General features: G+C 40.9%; 1 protein-coding gene across 1 annotated transcript in view; it reads right to left on the bottom strand.

The window, feature by feature from the left end:
• Positions 1-22,538, bottom strand: part of LOC143325521 (neuronal acetylcholine receptor subunit alpha-7-like) — a 33,457-nt gene that overhangs the window by 10,266 nt on the left and 653 nt on the right. The window contains exons 2-4 of the mRNA XM_076738633.1: positions 11,028-11,167; positions 6,203-6,247; positions 4,866-4,975 (exon numbers count right to left, since the gene is read on the bottom strand). Of these exons, the coding sequence (XP_076594748.1) occupies positions 4,866-4,975; positions 6,203-6,247; positions 11,028-11,167 (295 nt within the window). The remainder of the gene's footprint in view (positions 1-4,865; positions 4,976-6,202; positions 6,248-11,027; positions 11,168-22,538) is intronic.

Below are 22,538 nucleotides of genomic sequence, written 5' to 3'. Positions count from 1 at the left end.
ATAGAGGCAGAGCACATATGCATACTGCACATCAGCCACGAATGGATTACTTCTAGACATCATTTTCAAGAGGAACTGAAGGCTTGGAATCATCATGCTGGGATAATGATACGTTATATAACTGTAAGTGAGCCATTTCAGCATTTTAATTAAGGTTATGTCACAAATTAAATCATCATAAGAGCTTCATTATTGTTGATTAGCAGCATTTCAGTGAAGCTTTCAGACGTCATCAGGCACTCCTTTGTCTTTTTGGCTCCTGCTCACCTTCTCACGTATGAATAATATCAAGGGGACAGTGCTGACATGTGATACCCTCAATCTGGAATATTCTACATAGTTGTAAATGGATTAGAAAGCTGGTGGCAGCATGATTAGCAAGACCCTGCACTGTTTGTGTGTATGTGTACACAGATAAGTTGGTTTTATAGAAAAATTCAGGTTTTTGCTGCCACATCTTCTTCATTGGATCTGTCCAAACCAAAATGCACTTTCAAAACATGCACATCAGTGCTAAAGCACACCTTTATTCATTTAAGTGATCACAGAAAAAATCCATCCATCTTCTAAAAAAAAACAAATAAGTCCCTCCAACTCTCCATTTATTCGATTAATTCCCCTTTCACCTTTACGGCCTGTCACAGTGCTCTGTCTGTGTTGAACGTCTGCCTTCCCTGCTTGCAGAATTACGATTCTATCGGTGGTTTACCTGAGTTGGACGTCCTTCACGTGCCTCATCGATCCCCAGTCAAGTGAGACCATTGACTTTTCCCTCTAATGAGAGAGGAGGTCAGCGGCTTACATAGCTGTTTTATATCTCTGTATTCTTCATGCAAACACAATCGCACACACATTCACCAATTTATGCTCGCCTAGCACACATATTCAACATGAACATACACCAACATGCACACAGGCTGCTAGGGCAGACAAGACGGAGCCAACAGGAAGTTTACAGCTGGTTCAATCAATTAAGTGGGAGAGCTTCATTATAAACATGAATTTGTGCCGTGGAGACCTTGTTCTTTAGTCAGCACATTCTTCTGAATATTAAAATATTCAATTTCTCTAAATAAAATTAAATAATTACAATACAATTTTAAAAAAAAATGGAGAACTGTTAAAGCATTACTAATTAGTCTCAGTTGTGCTGGGAGCCAGTGGACATGAAGTCATTTCAGCTCCTTGATTTGAACTGGAGGATTTCAGCTGTCAATCACAGCACTAAAAAACCACAAATATGGTGGTAACAAAATATTTTCCCCAAGCCATATGCATGGAAATGGTCTGGATTTTAAATCTATGACTCACAGTGTGGATTATCCATGCACGAAACATCAGCGTGAGACAGTATGAGTCAGTATGAACACAACAATATGAAAATATGAAAAGCAATATTAGAAAGATATGAGCGATTTCACACTGGGATAATATGGGCTAAATGACTCAGTGCAGACAATAACTGATTTTGTTTTTTTCTTAATCTCACTCTTTAAACACATTACATATTGAGACGGCATCTGACCTCAGCACTAATAAATATCATTAACTTCATATTAAAACAATAGAAATTAAAGAATCGAGTTACAGCAGGATCTCATCTGAGCAGCAAGCTTGAATGCATCTGCTATTCAACACAGTAAGACTACCGTGTTATTGGCTGCACACTGATGGCCCACTGTGTAATGGCGTGTGTTGTGCCATTACTGTCAGTAATTGTGTGACAGAGTGTACGTGTGTCTATGTGGTGGGCTGGTGAAGAGTGTGTTTGAAAGTGTGTCTGTTTGCAACATGTGTGCATGTGCGTGCACAGACATGTACTGTGTATTAGTGAGATGGGAGTTTAAAGGTGTGTGGTGTAACCAGTTACGAACACGTGTGTGCGTGTTTCCAGCAGGGATCCATATTACTGCTGAAAACTGTAAATTTTCATCTCTCCTCGGGGGGCATGTAATCCCTCTGGCTCGGCTGTAACCTGAATCTTCAGCTTCACTTTAGTAAGCATAGTCCAAGGCTAAAAACCAGCACCATCAGCACTTCTTTTATGCAAACTGAAGCAGACATGTATGACTGTTTTCAACGGGTTAACGTGAATAAATGCTTGTTTGTGACGCTGTCTACTAAAAATTCCATTCATGTGCAACAAAGTTCTGACCAAATTCTGTTAATACACAGAGGAAACGTGTATGATGAAATCTGCAAACTGTGTCAACATATTCTTTTCCCTGCAATGTCCAGTCTCACTAACTAAGGCCATTTTGGTGGATTTCCATGAAATTTGGTACAGATATTCATGATCTGCAGAGGATGATTCCTGGTTACTTTGGTGATCCCCTGACTATAGATATTCATGTTTCCTCTCTGGATGAACTTGAATAACTTTGATGCTCCTCTGACTTTCAGCTGACTTAATTTGTCCAGTTCTTTGGCTTCTGACAATAGCAATGCTAAATAGCAATGTTAGCATGCTAACACGCTAAACTAAGTTAGAACAGATAGTAAACATTGTGCCTAAATCAGCATGTTAGCATTGTAATTGTGAGCATGTGAGCATGCTGATAGCAATTAACTCAAAGCACTGCCGTGTTTCAATAAAGCCCCACAGAGCCGCTAGCATGTCTGCAGACTCTTAGACTTACTGCTTCGACTTAGACTAATAAAGCAAAACTAAAAACTTTCCCCGTATTAACAAAGTGCTTTTGAAGGCTAAACCTAACAACACGTGAGACGCAGGACACAAACCCCAGTCTCCAGTGTCAGAGCCCGGTGCTTTGTATATCCAGCCTTCCACTGTATCTCCTCCCTATGAGTCCCGTGCAGCAAAGCAAATCATAAATATCTAAAGTTTTTTTGTTTTTCCCAGAAAACACATTTGAGCAGGCGGCACAAGAGAAAGCAGTCGAGAAACTAGCGAGACATAAACAGGTAGACTGTGAGAGGGAGAGAGTAACATCCTGACACCTTGACAGACAGAGACAGGTAGATGGGATGATTTATAAAGAGGAGTCGGTGAAGGCTGGGAACGATAAAATATGGAGAGAAAGGGTTGATTGAATATAGTGAATTACAGTGAGACAGTGAGTTATGAAAGAGAGACGGAGGGAGACACAAATAGAATGAGGGAGGAGAGAGACGGTAAAGCGGGACGGATGATAGAGGGGGTTAGGGAGGGTAAAAGGCAGAGACGGGGAAAGAGAGGGGTGAGAGCAGGGAGATTAGGATGGGTAATCCCGGCAGGTCTAAATGCTGAGCTTTTAAAATTTGGGTTAATAACAGCAAACCTTTGTTTTGTCCTCGTGTTCCCTGTGTGTGTGTGTGTGTGTGTGTGTGTGTGTGTGTGTGTGCGTGTGTGTGCACTGGTGGTACATCTGATACTCCTCTCTCCATCTTTTCAAGACCAACTGCAAAGCCGTCTGTCTCTCCTAGTCTCACTTTATGTGTTTAAATCTATCCAAATCTTCTGTTTTGTCATTTTCTCCACACACTGTATCTGTGTTATTGTCTTCCTCTTCGTGACTCCATCTATGCATCCCTTTTCGTCTTTCTTTCCCCTCATTCTCACACTCGATCATCCGTCTCTCACTCAAACATGCAAGCGCGATGCAATTAGTTGTTCTGGAGAAAAACAACTGGCCTACATTTCTAATTGACTTGAGAAAGTCTCAGAGACAAGAGCGAAGAACAGCGGATAAGCAAACAGCAGCAGCCTGACCTGAATCAAAAAATGCAATGCGCACGCTCAACCTCATTTATTATTCATTTCTTTGACCTGAGCCCTCCTTCATTCTTAAAAAAAAATAATTTTTGTGTTAATGTAATGGGAAATGCAGTATTTTGACATCAACAGGTCTTTAATTTCATGACGTTAGTATCTTTATTGTTAATAAGCAAGTCCAAACCAAATCACCAAGGAGACCCACAGCCTCCATGATTGTAGATGATGGAAGGAGCCCAAAAGCACTTCCAACATGATAATTTCAGTAAATTTCAATAAGGCATATTAATCATCAAAATGGTTGTTCTCTTTATACACCTCATTTCTTTACTAAAATAAGCTATTAGCGCAAATTTAAGTTTTTTAAAAAGTCCGTCTCCCCCTGTTCACTGGGAGAACTTCCTCCGCCCGTGTCACTGAGGTTTTGTGTTAGACTGGGTATGACTGTTATTTACGTTGGCTTAAAGCAGCCCTGATAATGCTTTGGTTTGTGGAGATTAAAGAGAGAATTTAATAAAATAGCGGCGTATCAGATGGATTAGACCGATCTTTCAATCGCTCCATCATATTTAGCCAAAAATAAAAATAGTAAGAGAAACAGGTGTGTTTATCTGCTGCAAAGGAATGACAGCGGCGGATTATACAAACTATTTCTGACAGCTAGAAAAAGATGAAATCATACTGAACTTTCAAAAGAGGACAACACTTTATAAGAAAAGGAAAAAGTTTTTTTTCTCTCTCTCTCTCTCTGTCTAACTTGTCACAGTTCAGTATGCATACATCCAGTAGTTCTGGGGCAATGTTAGCATTCATTTGGAGTCATGTTTTTACCACCTGGCAAATGTAAGTCCAATTTTCACTCTTTTTTTTTTTAGCTCCGTTTTTGGTCTCTACCAACTCCTGAGGAAAATATCTGGCTTTTCAGTTGCTAAATGCTGCACTATTCTCATCAGCTATTGTCTCTAACTGTGTCTGTTTGGTGCTGAAAATGAAACTTGAATGAAAAGAGTGAGCCAAAACAGTTCTTGTGAGCCAGACAGCCAAAGCTCCATAAAGCTAAGGGGAGGATAGCGATAGCTTCATCACTGTGGGCGACCCCTTTAGCAATATAAAATATCAGTTATAGCCAGTAGGAGAAAGCAGCTCTGACCTGTTGTAAAGGAGGATGTCAGGGGTCCAGATCTGGTCTGAAGGGAATCGCAGGTTCTGGACACCAGGGTAGTTTTCAGGATTCCAGCTCAAATAGACGTCTGTCCAGTACTGAGAAAGAGAGAAAAAAAGACATTTTCACTAAAGACTTTGACATTTTTTTAAATGGGTGCAATAACTTTCATGCTCTGCAAAACCCATAATGTTCAATGGCTAGTTGAACTAATCTAATTGAACTTTTACAAGACAATGACACATTCAACAGAAATACGGCTGGCTGTATCTTTCAAGGGAAGGAAATGAGAGGGATAAAATGATTCCTGTAGTCTTGCTGTTTTCAGAGTTAAACAGCAATTCAGAAGTTATCAAGACAGGAAAGAAGGTTGTTCCTACAAACATGTTTCTAACCATGCATGCACACCTGATGACTTCAAAAATTTAACAGTCTGTGACCATTTTCAGCCATCTCGCCACATTCAATGTAACACAGCTGCTGTGCATCCCATGCACAGGCAGAGCTTTCATTTCAAACCTGGACAGACACGCCTCAAAACGGCAACACTATTGGACAGCAAGCGTGAGACGGTCCCTCTCCGTGTTTCTTGAAAACTTGTCTACTTCCCAAAGCATCAAGTCGAGATTTCTGTGAACTGATTTTGAACTTGTACAATAGCTGACTAATTTGGATCCGGGCTATGAATTTGTCTGTGGATTGTTTGGCATTAAGTCCATTCACAATCAGGTTAACTGTCACCTAAATAAGCTGCACTCCTCCTCATCTTCTTCCTCCTCCTTCTCCTCCTCCTCCTCTTTGTCACACTTTCTGCTTGAAAATCTGCCTGAGGTGATGTTTTCCTGAGTATGCTGATGCCAGCAATGAACATGGACACACACAAAAGCATCCTCTCTCTCTCTCTCTCTCTCTCTCTCTCTCTCTCTCTTTTACACACACACACACACACACACACACACACACACACACACACTTGGTCAGCAACAATTGGTGGCTGACTTCCAGTATCAAGGATTATGTTTATAACAGAGTGTTATATGAAACTGTGAGCTCTGAAAATAATTGCAGATAACTTAAAAATACTTGAGCTGACACATACTAAAACTAACTGGATATGCAGTAGATACTAGATTAGAAACATTTCTTTTAGATTGTGAGCAAGCACAAAGAATTAATCCAGGAAATACATTTTATCTCATCAACAAGCACTTAATATAGTGGCACTAGTAATTTGAGAGTCACAGTCACAGTGACAGTTAATTGTGTGATAAAATCCTAAATATACTTGAAGTGCATTAAGTTGATAATCTAAAACTTTGACTGACCAGCTGCAGCCAGGCGTTGGTCATCAGCACTTGGTTCTTCTCATCCTGAGGACACAAAGAAGAAGAAAGAAGGAGAGAAAAAAAAAGAGAGTAAGTTTCTTTTGTATAAACATGGACAATCCATATTTAACACAGTGGAAAATGGGTTTGTCATCAGCAAGTCGGTGCTTTTGTTTTGCATATCCAAAGACGAACACACCAGGCAAATTAAAACAGTGTAAAAACTGGCTTTATTGTACCAAGTGTAGTTCTGCTGAATGGTTTCAAAATGGAGTCAAACTAACACATTACATAGCCATCATCTAACAGCCAATACACTGCAGGTCCTGGTGGATTTAAACTGTGAGGAACTGTAAAATGTCATGCTTGTTCCAATTAAAAAAAATAATAAGACAAATTAAATTATATTCACTGAAAAACCATCACAGAAAGAAGATCCTGAGTGTTTCTTTTCTCTACTCTACGATGCACAACCAAGAGATCTGTGGCAGGTTCATCTGTGTCTGTGCTGATTTTACAAAAGACAAAAATGTTCAGTAAATATTATTGTCTTACTTAGATGTATTATCTTAAAGGCACTACTACTGCACACACACTAATGATGACAAAGATTGAGTTTAACTGTATTGTCCAGAAAGAGGGCGATATAAATAATGTAAAAGCAATTATTTAACTATTCTTTCATTTATATTGTGAGTCTGAATTACATGATTTGTAACTTCTGTGTTGTATGTTTTATATGCTGCTGATGGTTTGGCCAGGACGTTCCTAAGTGAGACAATGTCCCGGTCACAAACGTTATTATTAAAACTTAATATTAACAATAAGAAATCACTCTAAAATTCTGCTTATAAATTATTTATTATTGTCCAAAGATGATAAAGCTGAAAAGTGCTAACAATGCAGATTGAAGCCTATGTCTTCAGCAAGAAGACGCAGAGTTCACACAGCATTCGTGAAATTATGTTGCTCGTATTCTAGCTGCAGGGTGAAATTAGCATTTCTGTAAGCGTTTCTACTCCAAGCGAAAAAGTCAGAACAGGAGTTCCCACACCGAGGAGGCGAATGCTGAGGAGGATCAAAGACGTTTCCCCTTTTCAACACACTGCAACTGTTTATGCATTTTTCTGCATCTCTCTCTCTCTTTTTTTTGTCCTTTTTTTGAGCTTGAAGTTGAAAATGTTTGCACACATGGCAAACCCTTCTCCAATGTCTTTTTGGAAAGCAGTAGACCCAGGTGAACGAGCAAGAGTCACAGCTGAAAGTAATAACTGGAAATGTGTGTCTCCTCAAAGAATCCCCTTTGGTGTGTGCATGTGTGTGTGTGTGTGTGTGTGTACGATTGCAATTTGTTGAAATGAAAATAGAATTGTGGGTCGTACAAAATTCATAACAAGAAAATATTAACTTCACTCACTTATTCAAGGTCAGAAAACCAGAATGCCTGTAGCAGTCTGTGGACAGTGAGCATTTATTCAAGATCCCCACTGACAGACTGTGCGTACGCTTCACTGGCTCACATGGGCGGATCCAGGAGCGGGGCCACAGGAGCACTGGCCTCAGCTGTAATCCGATTGGCCCCTGAAATGCCCCTGTCCTGTCACTCGACTCTTTACAGATGAGTTAAAGTCAAAAACTATAGCACTTCAGATAACTTCTTGTAAGAATCCAATAAAAATCTGAGTTGAACAGAAGGGCCTCCTTCGAGCCAATCACAGCCGATTTTGCAGATGACTGATGTTTCAAATAGCCAATGACATTCTGAATATGGTGATCTGCCACTTCAGTGGTTTGTATTTTCAGACTCAAATAGGGACATTGCACACAATTTGCAGGAAAATAAATATAAGTATTTATTCAAAGTAAGCAAATGGCCTCAATATAAAGATATATGACAAAAATATAGATTTCATGAATAGAAACATAGATATTTGTGTAGATAAATATATAGTAAACTGTCTTTTTTGGAGGATACCTAGATGTTACATTAGAGAAAACATGAAAATATCAAATCTCTGTGGTGTTGATATCAGTTTTTATTGAACTTGGACTAGAGTAAGACCTTATCTGATAAATTGAAGGATTAATCAGTAAATGTAAAGTTCAGTAAAATACAACATGCACATTAATGTACCAGGGACCATAACCATCTGCATAAGGAGTACTTTTACTTTTCAGTACATCAAGTTCATTTTGTAATACTTCTGTACTTCTACTCAAATAAAAATGAGAATGCAGAACTATTGCTTGTAAGACAGTGTTTCTACACTCTTATATTGGGGCTTTTACATAAGTAACAAATCTGACTAGTGCACCACTGCAGAGCAGCCGCTCCACACTACAACCCTGTATCAGCCTACATTAAGCCCATGTTTTAAAACCCACGTTGCAATGACTTTTTTATTACCTGTGATGTGAAAACATCAGATTTCCACTCAGTCAGAGAGGGTAAAAGTGTGCTTCCACATCATAATTCAGTTATAAAATCCTATTGCAATCCTATCTCCTGCTGGGCTGCTGACAGCGCAGTCAGCAGGTTGGTTAGTAAGATTGGCTGTACCAACCCCTGTAGCTCAGTACTTTACTTTGGCTTGGGTTGTCCTGATTATGGGCAGAAAGTTGGCCATCATTTGTTGGGATGCAGCACTCTCCCATTCTCTTCCTCTCAGACAAATGAGACAACAACAGCTCTTAGTAACAAGGATAAACAACCCCAAAATTGCCCCACTGTGAAAAGCATGAGGCCCTTTGGGGAGAACACATTCAAGCACAAAAAAAAATGGTTTATCTGTTGTGTTCTGACAAATGAGAGCAGACATCTGGCTGGTAGGAAAACTCATTTAACACGCTAACACCTCCCTAACTTGTATTCTCTCTGTGCACGGGCTGACTTACATACAGCCTGCAAAGTCTAACAGGTTTTTCACTGCTGGTTAATGAGTTGACGATTCATTTCAAGGTCCCCTGCTATGCTGAGAAGAATTTTTATCGTTTGAAAAGTCATTAATGATAGTAGACCTGGATTGATTCCTGGGTCATGCGCCGGAGGACAGAGGAAGGAACGGTAATTTTCAGAAATTGGGAATGTGTCAACTGTGTCAGGACAGCAACCCCTCTGGGAGCGTTTGACACCTCTTATCTATAGTCGAAAAAACATGAGAAATTGTTGAAAAGGAAAGTAAATAAGAAATGTTACCCCTCCCTCAGCAACCACTCTTAAGGAACAAGACACTTGCCGTGGCTTCAGACATAAAACAACCCTGTGCTAAAACAATGTTTATGGGCCAGTGCTGTTTACTGGTGGGACATGAAATATGAGCAACAGATTGTTTAAAGGCTTATTGGACACCAAAACACTGTACAGCAGTTTATATTACTCACAGGCAGAGTTTTACAACTCTGGAAAGTACTTAACATTCATCACAATGACTGAAAGGTCAGCAGTAGAAATATGAGCTTTGGGCTGGAAAGTTATCTAACACAAATGCATGTTGGCATGTATTTGACTGGCGTTGTTCGGTTGGAGCCAAAGTTGAGCCAGGTTTAAGTCTTATGCCGAACTACCCCCGCAAAATTCCATGCAGAGCTACTGATGGTTTGAACGCAGCCTTAACCTTATTCTGCTGCAGTGGAGCAGCATGATGACTGGGTATCTATGCAAAAAATAACAACCATCATCAGCCAAGTGACACATCCTGCAGTGTTGCTGCTGGATGCGTTACTGATTTCATGGATACCCCACAGCTTCAAACATACACACATCAGCCTAAAACACACTCACAGAAAACACACTGACAGATCATGTCATCTATGGACAATATACACTGAACAAAAACACACTTTTGTTATTGCTCCCATTTTTCATGAGCTGAACCCAAAGATCTAAAACATTTTCTATACACACAAAAGACCATTCTCTGTCATATATTATTCACATATCTGTCTAAATCTGTGTTAGTGAGCACTTCTCAAAACTTGCAGCATCTGTGGCACTGTGCTGTGATAAAACTGAACATTTCAGAGTGGCCTTTTATTGTGACCAGCCTCAGGCACACCTGTGCAATAATCACGCTGTCTAATCAGCATCTTGATATGCCACACCTGTGAGGTGGGATGGATTATCTCGGCAAAGAAGAAGTGCTCACTAACACAGATTAAGACAGCTTTGTGAACAATATTTGAGAGAGAATGATCTTTTGTGTATATAGAAAATGTTTTATATCTTTGAGTTCAGCTCATCAAAAATGGGAGCAAAAACTAAAGTGTTGCGTTTATATTTTTGTTCAGTGTAATACAGAAGAAGTTATACATAGGAGAGTAAAAAAAAACAACTTTTTTTTCCTTTGCATATATTACTTTATTTTATTTAACTTAACCAAGAAGTCCCACTGAAATTAAAAATCTATTTTACAACAGAGACCTGGCCAAGATATCAGGTAAACAAAGTTGTCTGAATATTCTAGTGAGAATGTTCTGCACTCTGAAGTTCTCCATCAGACGGACATTTATGCATCCAGCCAATGCACCACTGTGATTTCACCACCAACACACCTTGCTAATGGTGAATTGTGATGATTGTATTGTCGGACTTTTAAGCTACTTTACAGATGCCATCACATACAGAATGTAATACAAAGATAACCACATACAATGTAAATTATGGACATCGCCAGCATTGTGCCACTTCAGGTTTCCATTACATGGCACTCTGTATGCCCAACAAACTTCATATCTTGCCATACTTCCTACAGTCTGCACTGCCCAAACTAAACACAATGCCACACACACACACACAAATAATAAAAGTGAATGCAATCTTCCTCACCACGTCTATGATCTGCAGCAGTGTGAGGCCCAGCTCCACCAGGATGGCAGCTGAGTCATTGACCACAGGTCTCTCCAGTCGGTTGTAGTTAGCCAGCAGCTCCTTGTACAGCCTCCTCTGGTATTCTCCCTGCAGGGATCCTGGGAAAAAAAACAAAGGAAACATGGTTTGGTATGGTGATGATGATTTGAACGTAAAGCATCATGTGCAGATCTCAGCTCACAGGTCTTTACTACGATAAAGCAAGGACGTGGATCTTTGAGATGACACATAACCACCAGCAGTTACGGCATATTTCAGAGTTGAAGGTATTGTCCAGCCCTTCAGTCACTTCAGATAGTTTCTGAAGGTCACTCGTTGATTTACAGACCCAGCTTGTGCAGTCTTATTTGCATTGAAAACCATAAATCAATGATGGATTGATGATGTTCTAGAGCAGGATTTTTTTGAAATGCTTTCAGTGTTTTGGCTTAGGCTATCCTTTTCCTGCAAATTGTGCTTTGGAACATATTCTTGTGCACTGAGGCTGAATTTTAATCCAGAAAGTAGATTTAATGGCCTTCCTAACCTTTTACCCTTCCTTTGCTGGCACTAGCCTACAGTCAGATTACAATTTACCTGGTGGCGTTTCAAACACGCTGCCGTGTACTGTACCTATGGAGTCTGTACAGTTTGTGCCAGGATGTCCCTGATTCTTAAAGTGAACATGTCTTTTTGTATGAACAGTGTTTAAGAGGAAAGTCTGTTGTTGGGCTGAAAGTTTTGATGAATAATGTATAAATAAACACATATGCTGACATCTGCATGAATATCCACAGACTGTAACACACACACACACACACACACACACACACACACACACACACACACAGAGTGGCAGGACCGTGAGCTGGTGCAGTCTTAAGGTCCAGGGTGATTAAAATGATGTGTTCGTTGGCCCGACTCTCATCACCATTATTGATCCTCTCAACCTCGCCTTCCACACACATTTAGCACTCCCCATTTGTCCCAAAATAAAGAGAGACACAAACGCCTACGCACATACACACACACAAACAGTCCACATTGTTAATGACCTTGGAGTCACTGATCTCACTATAGGGCATTTTACAACACAGAGACATAAGTGCAACAGGGTTAAAACTTTTAGATTAAAAAAATCATTCATGCTAACTAGTCATTTGTGGTCGTCTCATATTCAAACCTCACATGCCAGTTGGCTCAGTACTTTGTGCTCCTGCTCACACTGCGTGTATATGTGACACAGATCTGTAGTCTGAAAGCAAAAAAGTCTTCAAATGTCCAGCTATGAATGAGGGGATCTGTGCAATAACGCCACACAATGATTTCGTTTTGTCAACCTTTTAAGAATTGCACTTGTGCACATCGAGGCCAGTTCAGACTGTTATTGGATATTAGCTGCAATGACAAACATAACATTTCAAAGTACACTGAAGCAGACCTGAGCTTTAAGGCCTACAGCATCAATATAGTCTGTTTATGGTCTATCAGCTATGCATACCCTCCTGGAAGAAAATGTCATAAATTGTGAAAAACTGCCGCCTTCTTTTGAGCTAAAATGACATTTTCACACCATCCAGTGGTTTTGAAAGGTTTTCGTGAGGCCAGCGGGTTGGAACATTTTCTTAAATGGCAGATCTGGAATTACGAAAACCACATGGAGAGGTGGCATGCATATAAACCAGGAGTACATGCACTTCAGCAAGTGAACACATGCATTGATATAAAATGTGCTCAAGAGGTCACTATAATGACTCCCTCAGAGAAAAATACAGTGGAAGATCCACTGAGATATGGCAGAGAGAATAGAGAGGAACATAAGACAGATTATCATGGACAGATGTAGCGTGGATGAGAAATAAGGAAAGAGGATAACAGAAGGAGGGGAGCGAGCTCTACAGCCCTCTAAAGCTGTGAAGACTAGAGGAGTGTGCCTTTGGCCCGGCACAGCACTGATTGGCCCATTAAGGCTGTAATGAGGAGAGTTATGGCAGGACCGAGCCTGAGGTCACAGATGGAGGAGCTGCGAGAAGCTGCTCACCACAGCAGAATCCCTTTCACAGCTGCTAAGGAGCCACACAGACTTTATCACATCAGATCTTATCCGCTCTATCCACGCATCCGTCTATCCGACTTTCAGTACGTTATGTGGAAGTTGGATTGATGGATGAGCACGTTTACACCCACAGACATGGATACAGACACATTTTCACCATACTGTTTTAACGTCTTTCAGTCTGTAAACATGCCAGAATGGACACCCAGCAAATGCTCCATTGGCTGTTGCACTGACGATCTCAATAAATCACTACAAAGCATGACAGTCATAAATGTGTCCATCTATGTACAATTTAATTTGCATGCAAACATGCACTCAAATTTAGCTACAGCCTCATCTGCAGCTGCTATCCTGCCAGCCTCCCTCCTGTGTCTCTCCTGTGTTTTATTACTGTGAATTGTGAACTGAGGTCCACACAAACATAACTAAACTAATAAAGTCAGTGAAGAAGAATTGAAAGCTCAGTCTCTGTTGCTGCTTGTCTCATAAAACTGAATTTGGAAGGGATGAAAATAATCAAGTCAAATAAACACTGTGCCAACTTTAATTCACAAATGTGTTCAGCGGACGCCAGGGATGAAGGGATACAACCATTAGCTCTTTTTTTGTTTTCTTGTTTTTTTTTTTAACATCTCACTAATGAAGCTGATACGAGATGCTGGCAAGAAGACATAATTTTCCAAACACAGTGAGATGCCTCATCAAACAAACTCCAGGAGAGAGGGGGAATGAGAGAGAAGGGTGGAGGGAGGTGGAAGATTTGCCGTTTGTTTATCACCCTCTTTCCTCTCTGTGTTCTCCACCTTTGTCCTTTTAGTTAAAGAGTATGATGAAAAACCCTCTGGAGAGGTGTTCCTCGGATTGGGAATGGAAGGAAGTCAAAGGTCAAGAGGCCTAATTCATAATATTGTCTTTTCATCAAATATATCTTCTGGTTTAGATGGATTTAGGCCAATAGCAGAGCACTGTGCCACAACTGTTAGTGATGAGCTTTTGTTTAAATACTGAACAATTAAGGTGGGAACATATAATTACTAACTTTAGAAGAAGCGTTTTAATGATGCATTTAACAACTGACCCGGTGACCTTCTTATCACTGAACTGAATCATTATCTTCTGTCTTCGTCTGATGTAACTTTACTGATATTGGTTTGACCTTTTAGTGTCTGTCATGCACACTCACAAACACACAGATGTTACTACTATTAATCCTTGGTAAAGAGAAAAAAATAGCATGCTGATAATGAATCAGTGGTGTGTTTGTGTTAAACTCCAACATGCTACGAATAAGCATCTCAAGTAGATCAATACTCCATCAGTCTAACACCAGGGTGGTCATTACAGGAAATGTCAGGGGTGACCAGTGAGTCTGGTTCAGGTGTGTGAAAAGGTCACTGATTAGTTATCCCAATGATTAATTATGAGTAATTCATGTCCATTACTTATGCATATCTCAATACATTAAGGTCACCAACCCTTTGCAGGTATTGTCGTGCAAAGCAGGAAACAGTTATTTAGAGTTCAGGAGTCAAACTCAGAGTTAAAATGTTACTGAATGTGTAGTCTGGACGAAGGCTTTGCTGCAAAAACTCACAGCACTCAGTCATTCTGTGCCAGTTAAGAGCTTAATTATTGTCAGCATGAATGAAGAACATTACATAAATGTACTTATTTATTGAAATCAATCCCACAATTCAAATATTAAGTGTTACCAGAAATATAGCCCATAAAGTAGAGGGAGCTGCATCAGCAAGCAGAATGAGCATGAGCCTCAGGTTCGACTGGACGTTACTAGTCAGCTGAGTCACACAGCTGTGAGTCAGCCAGTGACGAGAAGCGTGACTGAAACAACTGATGCCTGAATTCCACTGATCATTGATCACAGCATTTCTCCAATTAATAGTAACGAGTGATGTATTTTTCTTCCAAGTCACTGAGCAATTCATCTTCCCTCTATGATCACTGAAGGCCTGACGTTGGTTTGCTCTTCATCAGGACCAAACACAATCAAATGTTTGGACATCAGAACCAGGTCAGAGGTCAGCACGAGTGACATTAAATCACATTTTTTTGCAGGTAGTACGTGTTGCTCAAATAGCTGGGTTCACACATATGTCTGAACCAGACACACAAAAAAAGTAATACTAAGTCCAAGTAACAAAGTTTCTCACAGTAATTGCTTTTTGTGATGTCTTATCAGAAGGGACTGTTTAATATGAAGCACAAAATGAGCTTTTGAAATGCACTTTTCTTATCTATGTCAAACTCAGTATCTCAGAATCACTCAGATTGCAGGAAGAGCCTCACAATTTCAAGGTCACACTGCACACACATACACACACATACACACACTTAATTCACTGTTGCCCTTCGTCTCCTCTGTGCTCATTTTCACTCAAAACGTCCCACAGAAACAGGTAAATGCATGTATTCTGCATGTGTCTTCAACCCTGTATACACTGTGTACATGTTAAGTTAAACTCACTGATCTAACACACTGAGGTTGGAGCTCCAGGACATCTGCATGTACATTTAATTCTAGTTTAATAAGCAGAGCCAGACTGCTGCCGGGCACCTCAGGGACCCCGAGGGTATCAGCACCCGTGGGGCCCATTTATTTCAGCTTGGCAGAATCCCACAAAATATTAATACATTTCACGTATTCACAAAGTCTCCTATGAGACCAAGCCAATTTTCTCTTTGTGTGTTTCCTCGACATCATCATTTATTGGAAGAATATTGGACGAGAGAAAAATCTATAGAGAACTAGATTATCGTGAGCTGAGAATCGAGAGGAAATGAAAGATGTGAGGCACAAAGAGGTGTCAGTTTTATCTTTATGCATTATGGTCTGTGCCCTGTGATGGTGAGACAACCTGTCCAAGAATGTGTCACCCTGCTTTTCAATCCGTCTCCACTGGGAGAGGCTCCATATGACGTGTTTTAGAGCCATTCAAATACTAAGGACATAAATAACCCACTATTTTGGATAGAAGGAACACATCAAGAATTGACAACATCAGGACAGAGGGATGGCTTGAAAAATTCATTATTGACAACAATGGCTACTACTGAGTAAGGCTGGGACAGCAGCAGCCATCTGAATCGGGCAGAATACAAACAAAACTAATTTTGCTTTGCATCAGCTAAAAAGAGACGTTTTCATAGTGTGCGCAAAATAAGAAGAGAATCATATTTTCACACATGACAGCTCTGCACACGTGAAAGATGTGAAGAAGAATATTATTGTTTTCAAGGCTGTTGTGCGGCACCACTCTGTTTAAAACAGAAGGAAGGAAATAAACAAAAACAGTCACCAGTTAGTTAGCATCACCAGCAATCAAATGGTGGGATTTTAATTGAGAGTCTCTTGAAGAAGAGAACAAGTGAGGCCAAATAAACAGTCAAAAGGTGAACTCAGTGTTAACTGATGTGTGGGAACTGTGAAGTCAAAATATAGGTTTTTGTTCGGGGTGGTGTCTGAAAATACAAGAATACAGTCAAGCACATTATTATTTTCTCTGCCTCTGTCACATACTCACACAGACACACACACACACACATTAACATTTACTGAGAAATTCAGCAAGGCGACTCTGTCCCATCTGAATATTTTTTGTGGGTCAATGTGTTCAGTTGAGGCTTACACACACACACACACACACACACACACACACACACACACACACACACACACACACACACACACCCCAAACAGACACATACCCAAACAAACAAACAAAAAAAAGCTATTTTAGTCAGAGCACTAAATGACCACCTCTTACATCAGGGTGTTTTAGTGCCCCTTATGAACCCAGCTAAACCCATGCAGGCTGAGCCGCAGTCCAACACACATTAACACACACACACACACACACACACACACACACACACACACACACACACACACACACACACAGGGATGAAAGCATGCAGAGGAATGATCATGGCTTTGTTCCTCGGTCTCTTTCCGCCAAGATAATCTACCGTACTTCTGGATGTAGATCAGGTAATCTATTATCGTGTGATATTATGATTTTGGGAAACCCAGAAATAATGTCATCAATCTTCAGGCCTCAGTAAAATAACTGACTGGAGAGTACTGATGAGTTGATATAACATTAATCAATGATGTTAAGCTTGGTGTGCACATACTGATAGCATGGCTGAAAAGAAAGCAGCAAACGTAATGGCTGAATGAGGTCAATGCGGAGGTCCTTTAAAGGATAAGTTCACATCTTTTCCAGTGTTTTCTAGTCTCACATGTTCATATGTAGCTTGAGATACTTATTTGTCACTTTAATCACTATCGTTCACACCAGCTATCGTCGACGCGCCCCCCCCCCCCCCCCCCCCCCCCCCCCCCCCCCCCATCTGTGTGTGTCATTAAAGATGTTGTGTGTATGAAGTGTAATGGGCTTCAGCCACACCAACAGTCTGGCTGGCTAGACAGACTCTGTAGACGGGGTTAACACGGGGCCTCTCGTGTATCTGGGTCCCCTGAGGTTTCCAATGATGTAACATGAATCCTGATGAATAAACAGTGATAACGCCCTAAAGCTGTGGTGACAAAGGGGTTGAGAAGATAAGAATCACTTCAGATTAGCTCAACATTCATTTACACTCTGACAAGTTCTTTCTTTGTGGCTTATTCTTAAAAAAGTACATCAAATGCTAACACAAAAAACACACTGTTGTGAAACAAACCCCTCATTTTTTTTGGAGTAATCTTCTGTCATACAACGGTAAACATGTTTGCTAAATCTGAAAAATTGATAAGTCTATTATCCGGTTTGGAGCACAACAGGACTACGATCCCAGAATTCTCTGGAACAGAAGGCCCAGAGCCCTGAACCTGGAGGGGGGGATAAGTCTGCACAAAGAAACCGCTGACAGACCACCACTCCCTCAGGGCCTGGACAGTCAACAGCACAACAAATGCAGCACATCAGCAGCCATTCTGATGCAAATATCTTGTTAGTATATGTGTGAGTGTTTATGAGACACTGAAAGAGAAAAATAAATAGCGCAGCAAATTCACAATACAGTGATGATGTGGAAGGAGCAATACGAATTGGGCCAAACTCCCACCATAGATTTTCTTTGTCTGAAGCTGTTACATTTGCCAAATATAATTTACAGCTTGAATATGGAACAATACACTAGAACAAGAGTTATGAGCACGGATTAGGGCATTAAAACAGGCTGTTTGTTTGTTTGCAATCACGATTCACATAAAAACTTGACAGAAAGTGGGCTCGTTAGAAAAACAAATTGAAATTTAACTTATCCTTGCCCTCACTCCTTTTGAACGTTTTACCAAATTAAAAATAGCAGCAGATAAAACCACTAATGCACACTAACATTGGTGAAAGTTCACTGGCCAGAGTGACACAAAAGGCAACACTGATCTTGCAGAAATCAAGCATGTTTGACACAGATGGTAGCGTGCAGCAGTCGCTCCAGAATATAGTGGACGACCTCACATTAATGTGCCAACGAGCTCCTGCCAAATGTATGTTCTGACACTTCCTTTCTCAAACCTGTGAATGGGTGTTCACTTAAGCAGAGGCCATCTGTCTCCCCTTGAGATTATGGCCAGACCTTGAAAACTGTCATTTAGTGGTCTGGAAGAAAAAAGCAACCCAAGGTGAGGAAATAATGGGACTCTGACACTATAGTGTCTGCAGCAAAGCCTGTGTCAATGTCTGTGTGCATGCATGCGTGTGCGTGCATTGTCTTGTGCTCATGCTTTTGAGAAACAAGTGTCCTCCAAAAGACATGAAGAGGTCACATATATATACAGTATATATATGTATGGATTTGTACATGTGTGCATTAACACGTGTTGCTTACACACCGCCCTGCCTCTATACTAAGCAAGTGTGTATTGATTGAAATTAAGGTCACTTCCACAATGGTCTAGCACCTCATTATTTCACTATCAAACATTTGAGAGGGGAATGAGTCAGGGGAGGTCAGCAGTGAAGTATCCAGATGTTCAGCGGCTTTAAGCCTACATGTTAACCCAGGTGACTTATTGCCGAACCTGTTTAAGAACAGAGAGAGCGAGTGACGGGGAGAGATGAGAGATGATGATGACAGGAGGCACAAAAATGAGGGAGATGAATGAATAGAAATGTAAGGGAAGGGCAGGGGAGGAGAGGAGAGGGAGGTGAAAATGAAGTGAAGGTGAAGGGCAGAATTTTAGACGCCGATCAGACACAATATTAAAACCACTGACAGGTGAAGTGAATAACATTGATCATCCTGTGACAATGCAATGTTCTGCTGGGAAAGCTAGGTGCTGGCATTCACTCTGACACGTACCACCGCTGCAGACCAAACCGTCACCCCGAGCACCAATGTGCCCCACCACACTACAAAAAACATTCATGAATGGCTCAAGTAACATCACAAACAGCTCAAGGTGCCGATTTGGTCTCAAAAGTCCCAAGATTTCAATTTGATCGATCATACGTGGAATGTGCCTCAAGAGGTCTGATTCATGGGAAGCCCCTCCTCACAACCCACAGGACCCAAACCGCCGCCAACGCCTTGATGCCAGACACCACAGGACACCCCTACAGTCCTTGTGTCCATGTCTCAAAGGGTCAGAGCTGCCTTGGCAGCCCTCAGAGCATTAGGCAGGTAATGTTGAGGCTGATCGGTGTAAGTTTTACATCTTGTGAGACTTCATCAAGGCAGTTATGAAGTAACATAAGAGCAAAATCTTGTATATTTTCATTGATTAAGAAATGAAAACAAGGCTCACTGTAAGGCTGTTCATTTGCACCAACAGCTAGTTAATTTGGTACACATGCATGTTGAATTTTAGATTATCACAGGGCAGTTTAATATATCAAACACGTTACTTAATAATTCTTTGCCCTTTAATATATAATTGGATTTTAATTTTGGCTTTCATCTTCTATGTTCATGCTGTGCTGCTTTGCCTTCAATCCAGTTCTAGTTGGCAATATAAATATTGTAAACGGGCTTAAATCTGGGCCTCTGAAACCTGCATCCATCAAAATAGACAACAAGGCAAGGGAGGGACAGCACGTCATTGACAAGAAGCAATGTACAAAAGCAGTAATGATGAGGGGGAAAGCAGGCGTCAGGGAGACAGGAGACATAGTGACCAGAGACAGGTGAGGGACAGTAAAGGAGACCACAGGGACGAAAGTAATACGATCCGTTCTACATAAGCAATTTCATCCCACTCCACTTTCTGCGGCTGTCTAGTAATGTTTTTCACTTATGCGACTGTGTCTTTTTGCGCATTTCTGTGTGAGTAAGTGGGTTTCCACGTGCACACACACATGCTCATTAACACTGCATGTGTGTCATGCTTAAAGCAGCAGACGAGCCACGGACCCACCATTAACACATCATTCCTGGCATCGTGTGACAATCTACAGTGGCGAGCGCGGATCAGAGCGTATGGTGTTGTGTGTTAATGGAGTTTTGGATGGATGGATTCATATAGGAGAGATTTATAATCTATGGCCGAGGGCTCAGAGACCTAAAACCACTGGATGTTTAATCCTAATCCATAGCTAAGACCTTTGCTGTGTTGAAACATTGAGTGCTTGGCTACCACATCCATACTTCTACACCATTTTGAACACCATCTACCATGCCTTGCAAATCAAAGCAGATATTATTACAGCATCTGTGCCCAGAAACTTCACTTTTACCAGTCCTTGACCATCTGAGTCAGAGACAGGAAAATAAATTCATTGGAGGGGACATGTATTTCTGGTGCACCTGAAAATGGGGATGAGGATTTACTTACAAGCAAAACTAAAATGTCTATTTCCTGGGGAGCAAATTTGCTCAGTCACAATTAATCTGCAGTTACACATTTGAATCTACTTCTGCAACACTGAGTATGTAAGTCTGATTCACTCCATTATCTCTCTACACAGCTGTGTGGAGCCCAAGTTGACACAAAATTATGTTTCTGTTTCAAGGAAACTAAATTGTCCTTTATCACCTCTTTTGCCTATTGTCTTGTGTTTGCTTTGACAGACTAAAGCAAGCCGTTGGTAACCGTTTGAATGGACTGGATCTATCAAGCACCACTGTTTTCATTCCCTTAGACCCTCTTTACATCTTGAATTAATATGCATTTCCAACTGTGTTTCATGCCCACATGAAAGCACAGGTGTAAATCCACCAGAGATGCATTGAGGATAGATTGTGATCCAATCAGCCAAACCACTTCCGGAGGTGGTCATGGACACATTGGGACCACATGCAGTTGCATTTTCAATCCAGATACAACAGCCTAGTGGGTGGAAATAAAACCTGCTGCTAGATACCACACTGTCACCACGACCCTCCTCTCCAATTGTATGGATGGACAAGTGCGTGTCTCTTCCATATTAAGGTCCCCATCATCTCCCACCAGTCTTGACTGTGTTCCCTAATCCAGATGGTCTTCTGGACAGTGAATTCAGTGAACGCAGCTGAAATAAAAGCAGCTGCATAAAACAGTCTTCTCCTCTGTGTTCATCTTCGGCCTTCCAGCTGTGAACGAAGGCTTCTTCTCTCGCTTCAAATAGTGATCAAAAGTCCATACAATTGCACAGACTCACGGATGGCCACCATCTTTTTTGTTTTGTTTCTGTAAATCATATCTATATACAATCTGGATACCAGATGTATTTTAATGCAAGGTGTGAAGTAGTGCAGATAATTCTTTAAAAGGAAGCTAATCTAAAAAGAAACTTTCTCACCTTATTGAACCATCACAGAGAAAAAAAGAAGAAACCCACAATTTTAAGACTCACTGCTAAATGACATGACTTTAGCATTATAGGCGTCTTACAGTCCCTTCAGAACATTGACAGAAACACATACTGAGCACCAACAGTGTCCCTCCATGAGACAGCAACACTGTGCATGAAGGACAGTGGAGGACCCTGTCATGGGTTGGCATGTAATCTTTCCTCTTTATCCCTCCCTTCAGTCTTTGTTTCAGTCATTAAAATAATTCCTCCCCCTCCTACTTCCCAACAAGATGACCACTGACTGCATATGAGAGGTGAGGACAGCAGGAGGTGGCAGGTTTACTGTATGCACACACACACATGCTCACACACACACCCATATACGTAAAGGGTTTGAAAGCATATCTTCAGCAAAGCCGCTGTGTCACAAACTGGTAAGTAAACACCCCAGATGTTACAGATGATGATGCTGATGGTGATGGTGATGGGACAGGGCTTAGGAGAGAATTAGAGTCATGCATGCACATGTCATTGCACACGAACATTAGAGCACACACTTCTCATACACACACAAATTCATGCAGAGGTGCACACACTGTTTAATAATAACTCTAAGTGTGATAAATCGGCCTTTTGCAAAGGTACATAAGTGTGATCAGACTGCAGAGATGTACATTCAGGGTGCAGAGA

This window comes from Chaetodon auriga, chromosome 9 (genome assembly GCF_051107435.1).
Source record: "Chaetodon auriga isolate fChaAug3 chromosome 9, fChaAug3.hap1, whole genome shotgun sequence".
In the NCBI taxonomy this organism is placed as follows: domain Eukaryota; kingdom Metazoa; phylum Chordata; class Actinopteri; order Chaetodontiformes; family Chaetodontidae; genus Chaetodon; species Chaetodon auriga.
Note: the sequence above shows the minus strand (reverse complement) of the source record. Positions and strands in the feature narration are given on the sequence as shown.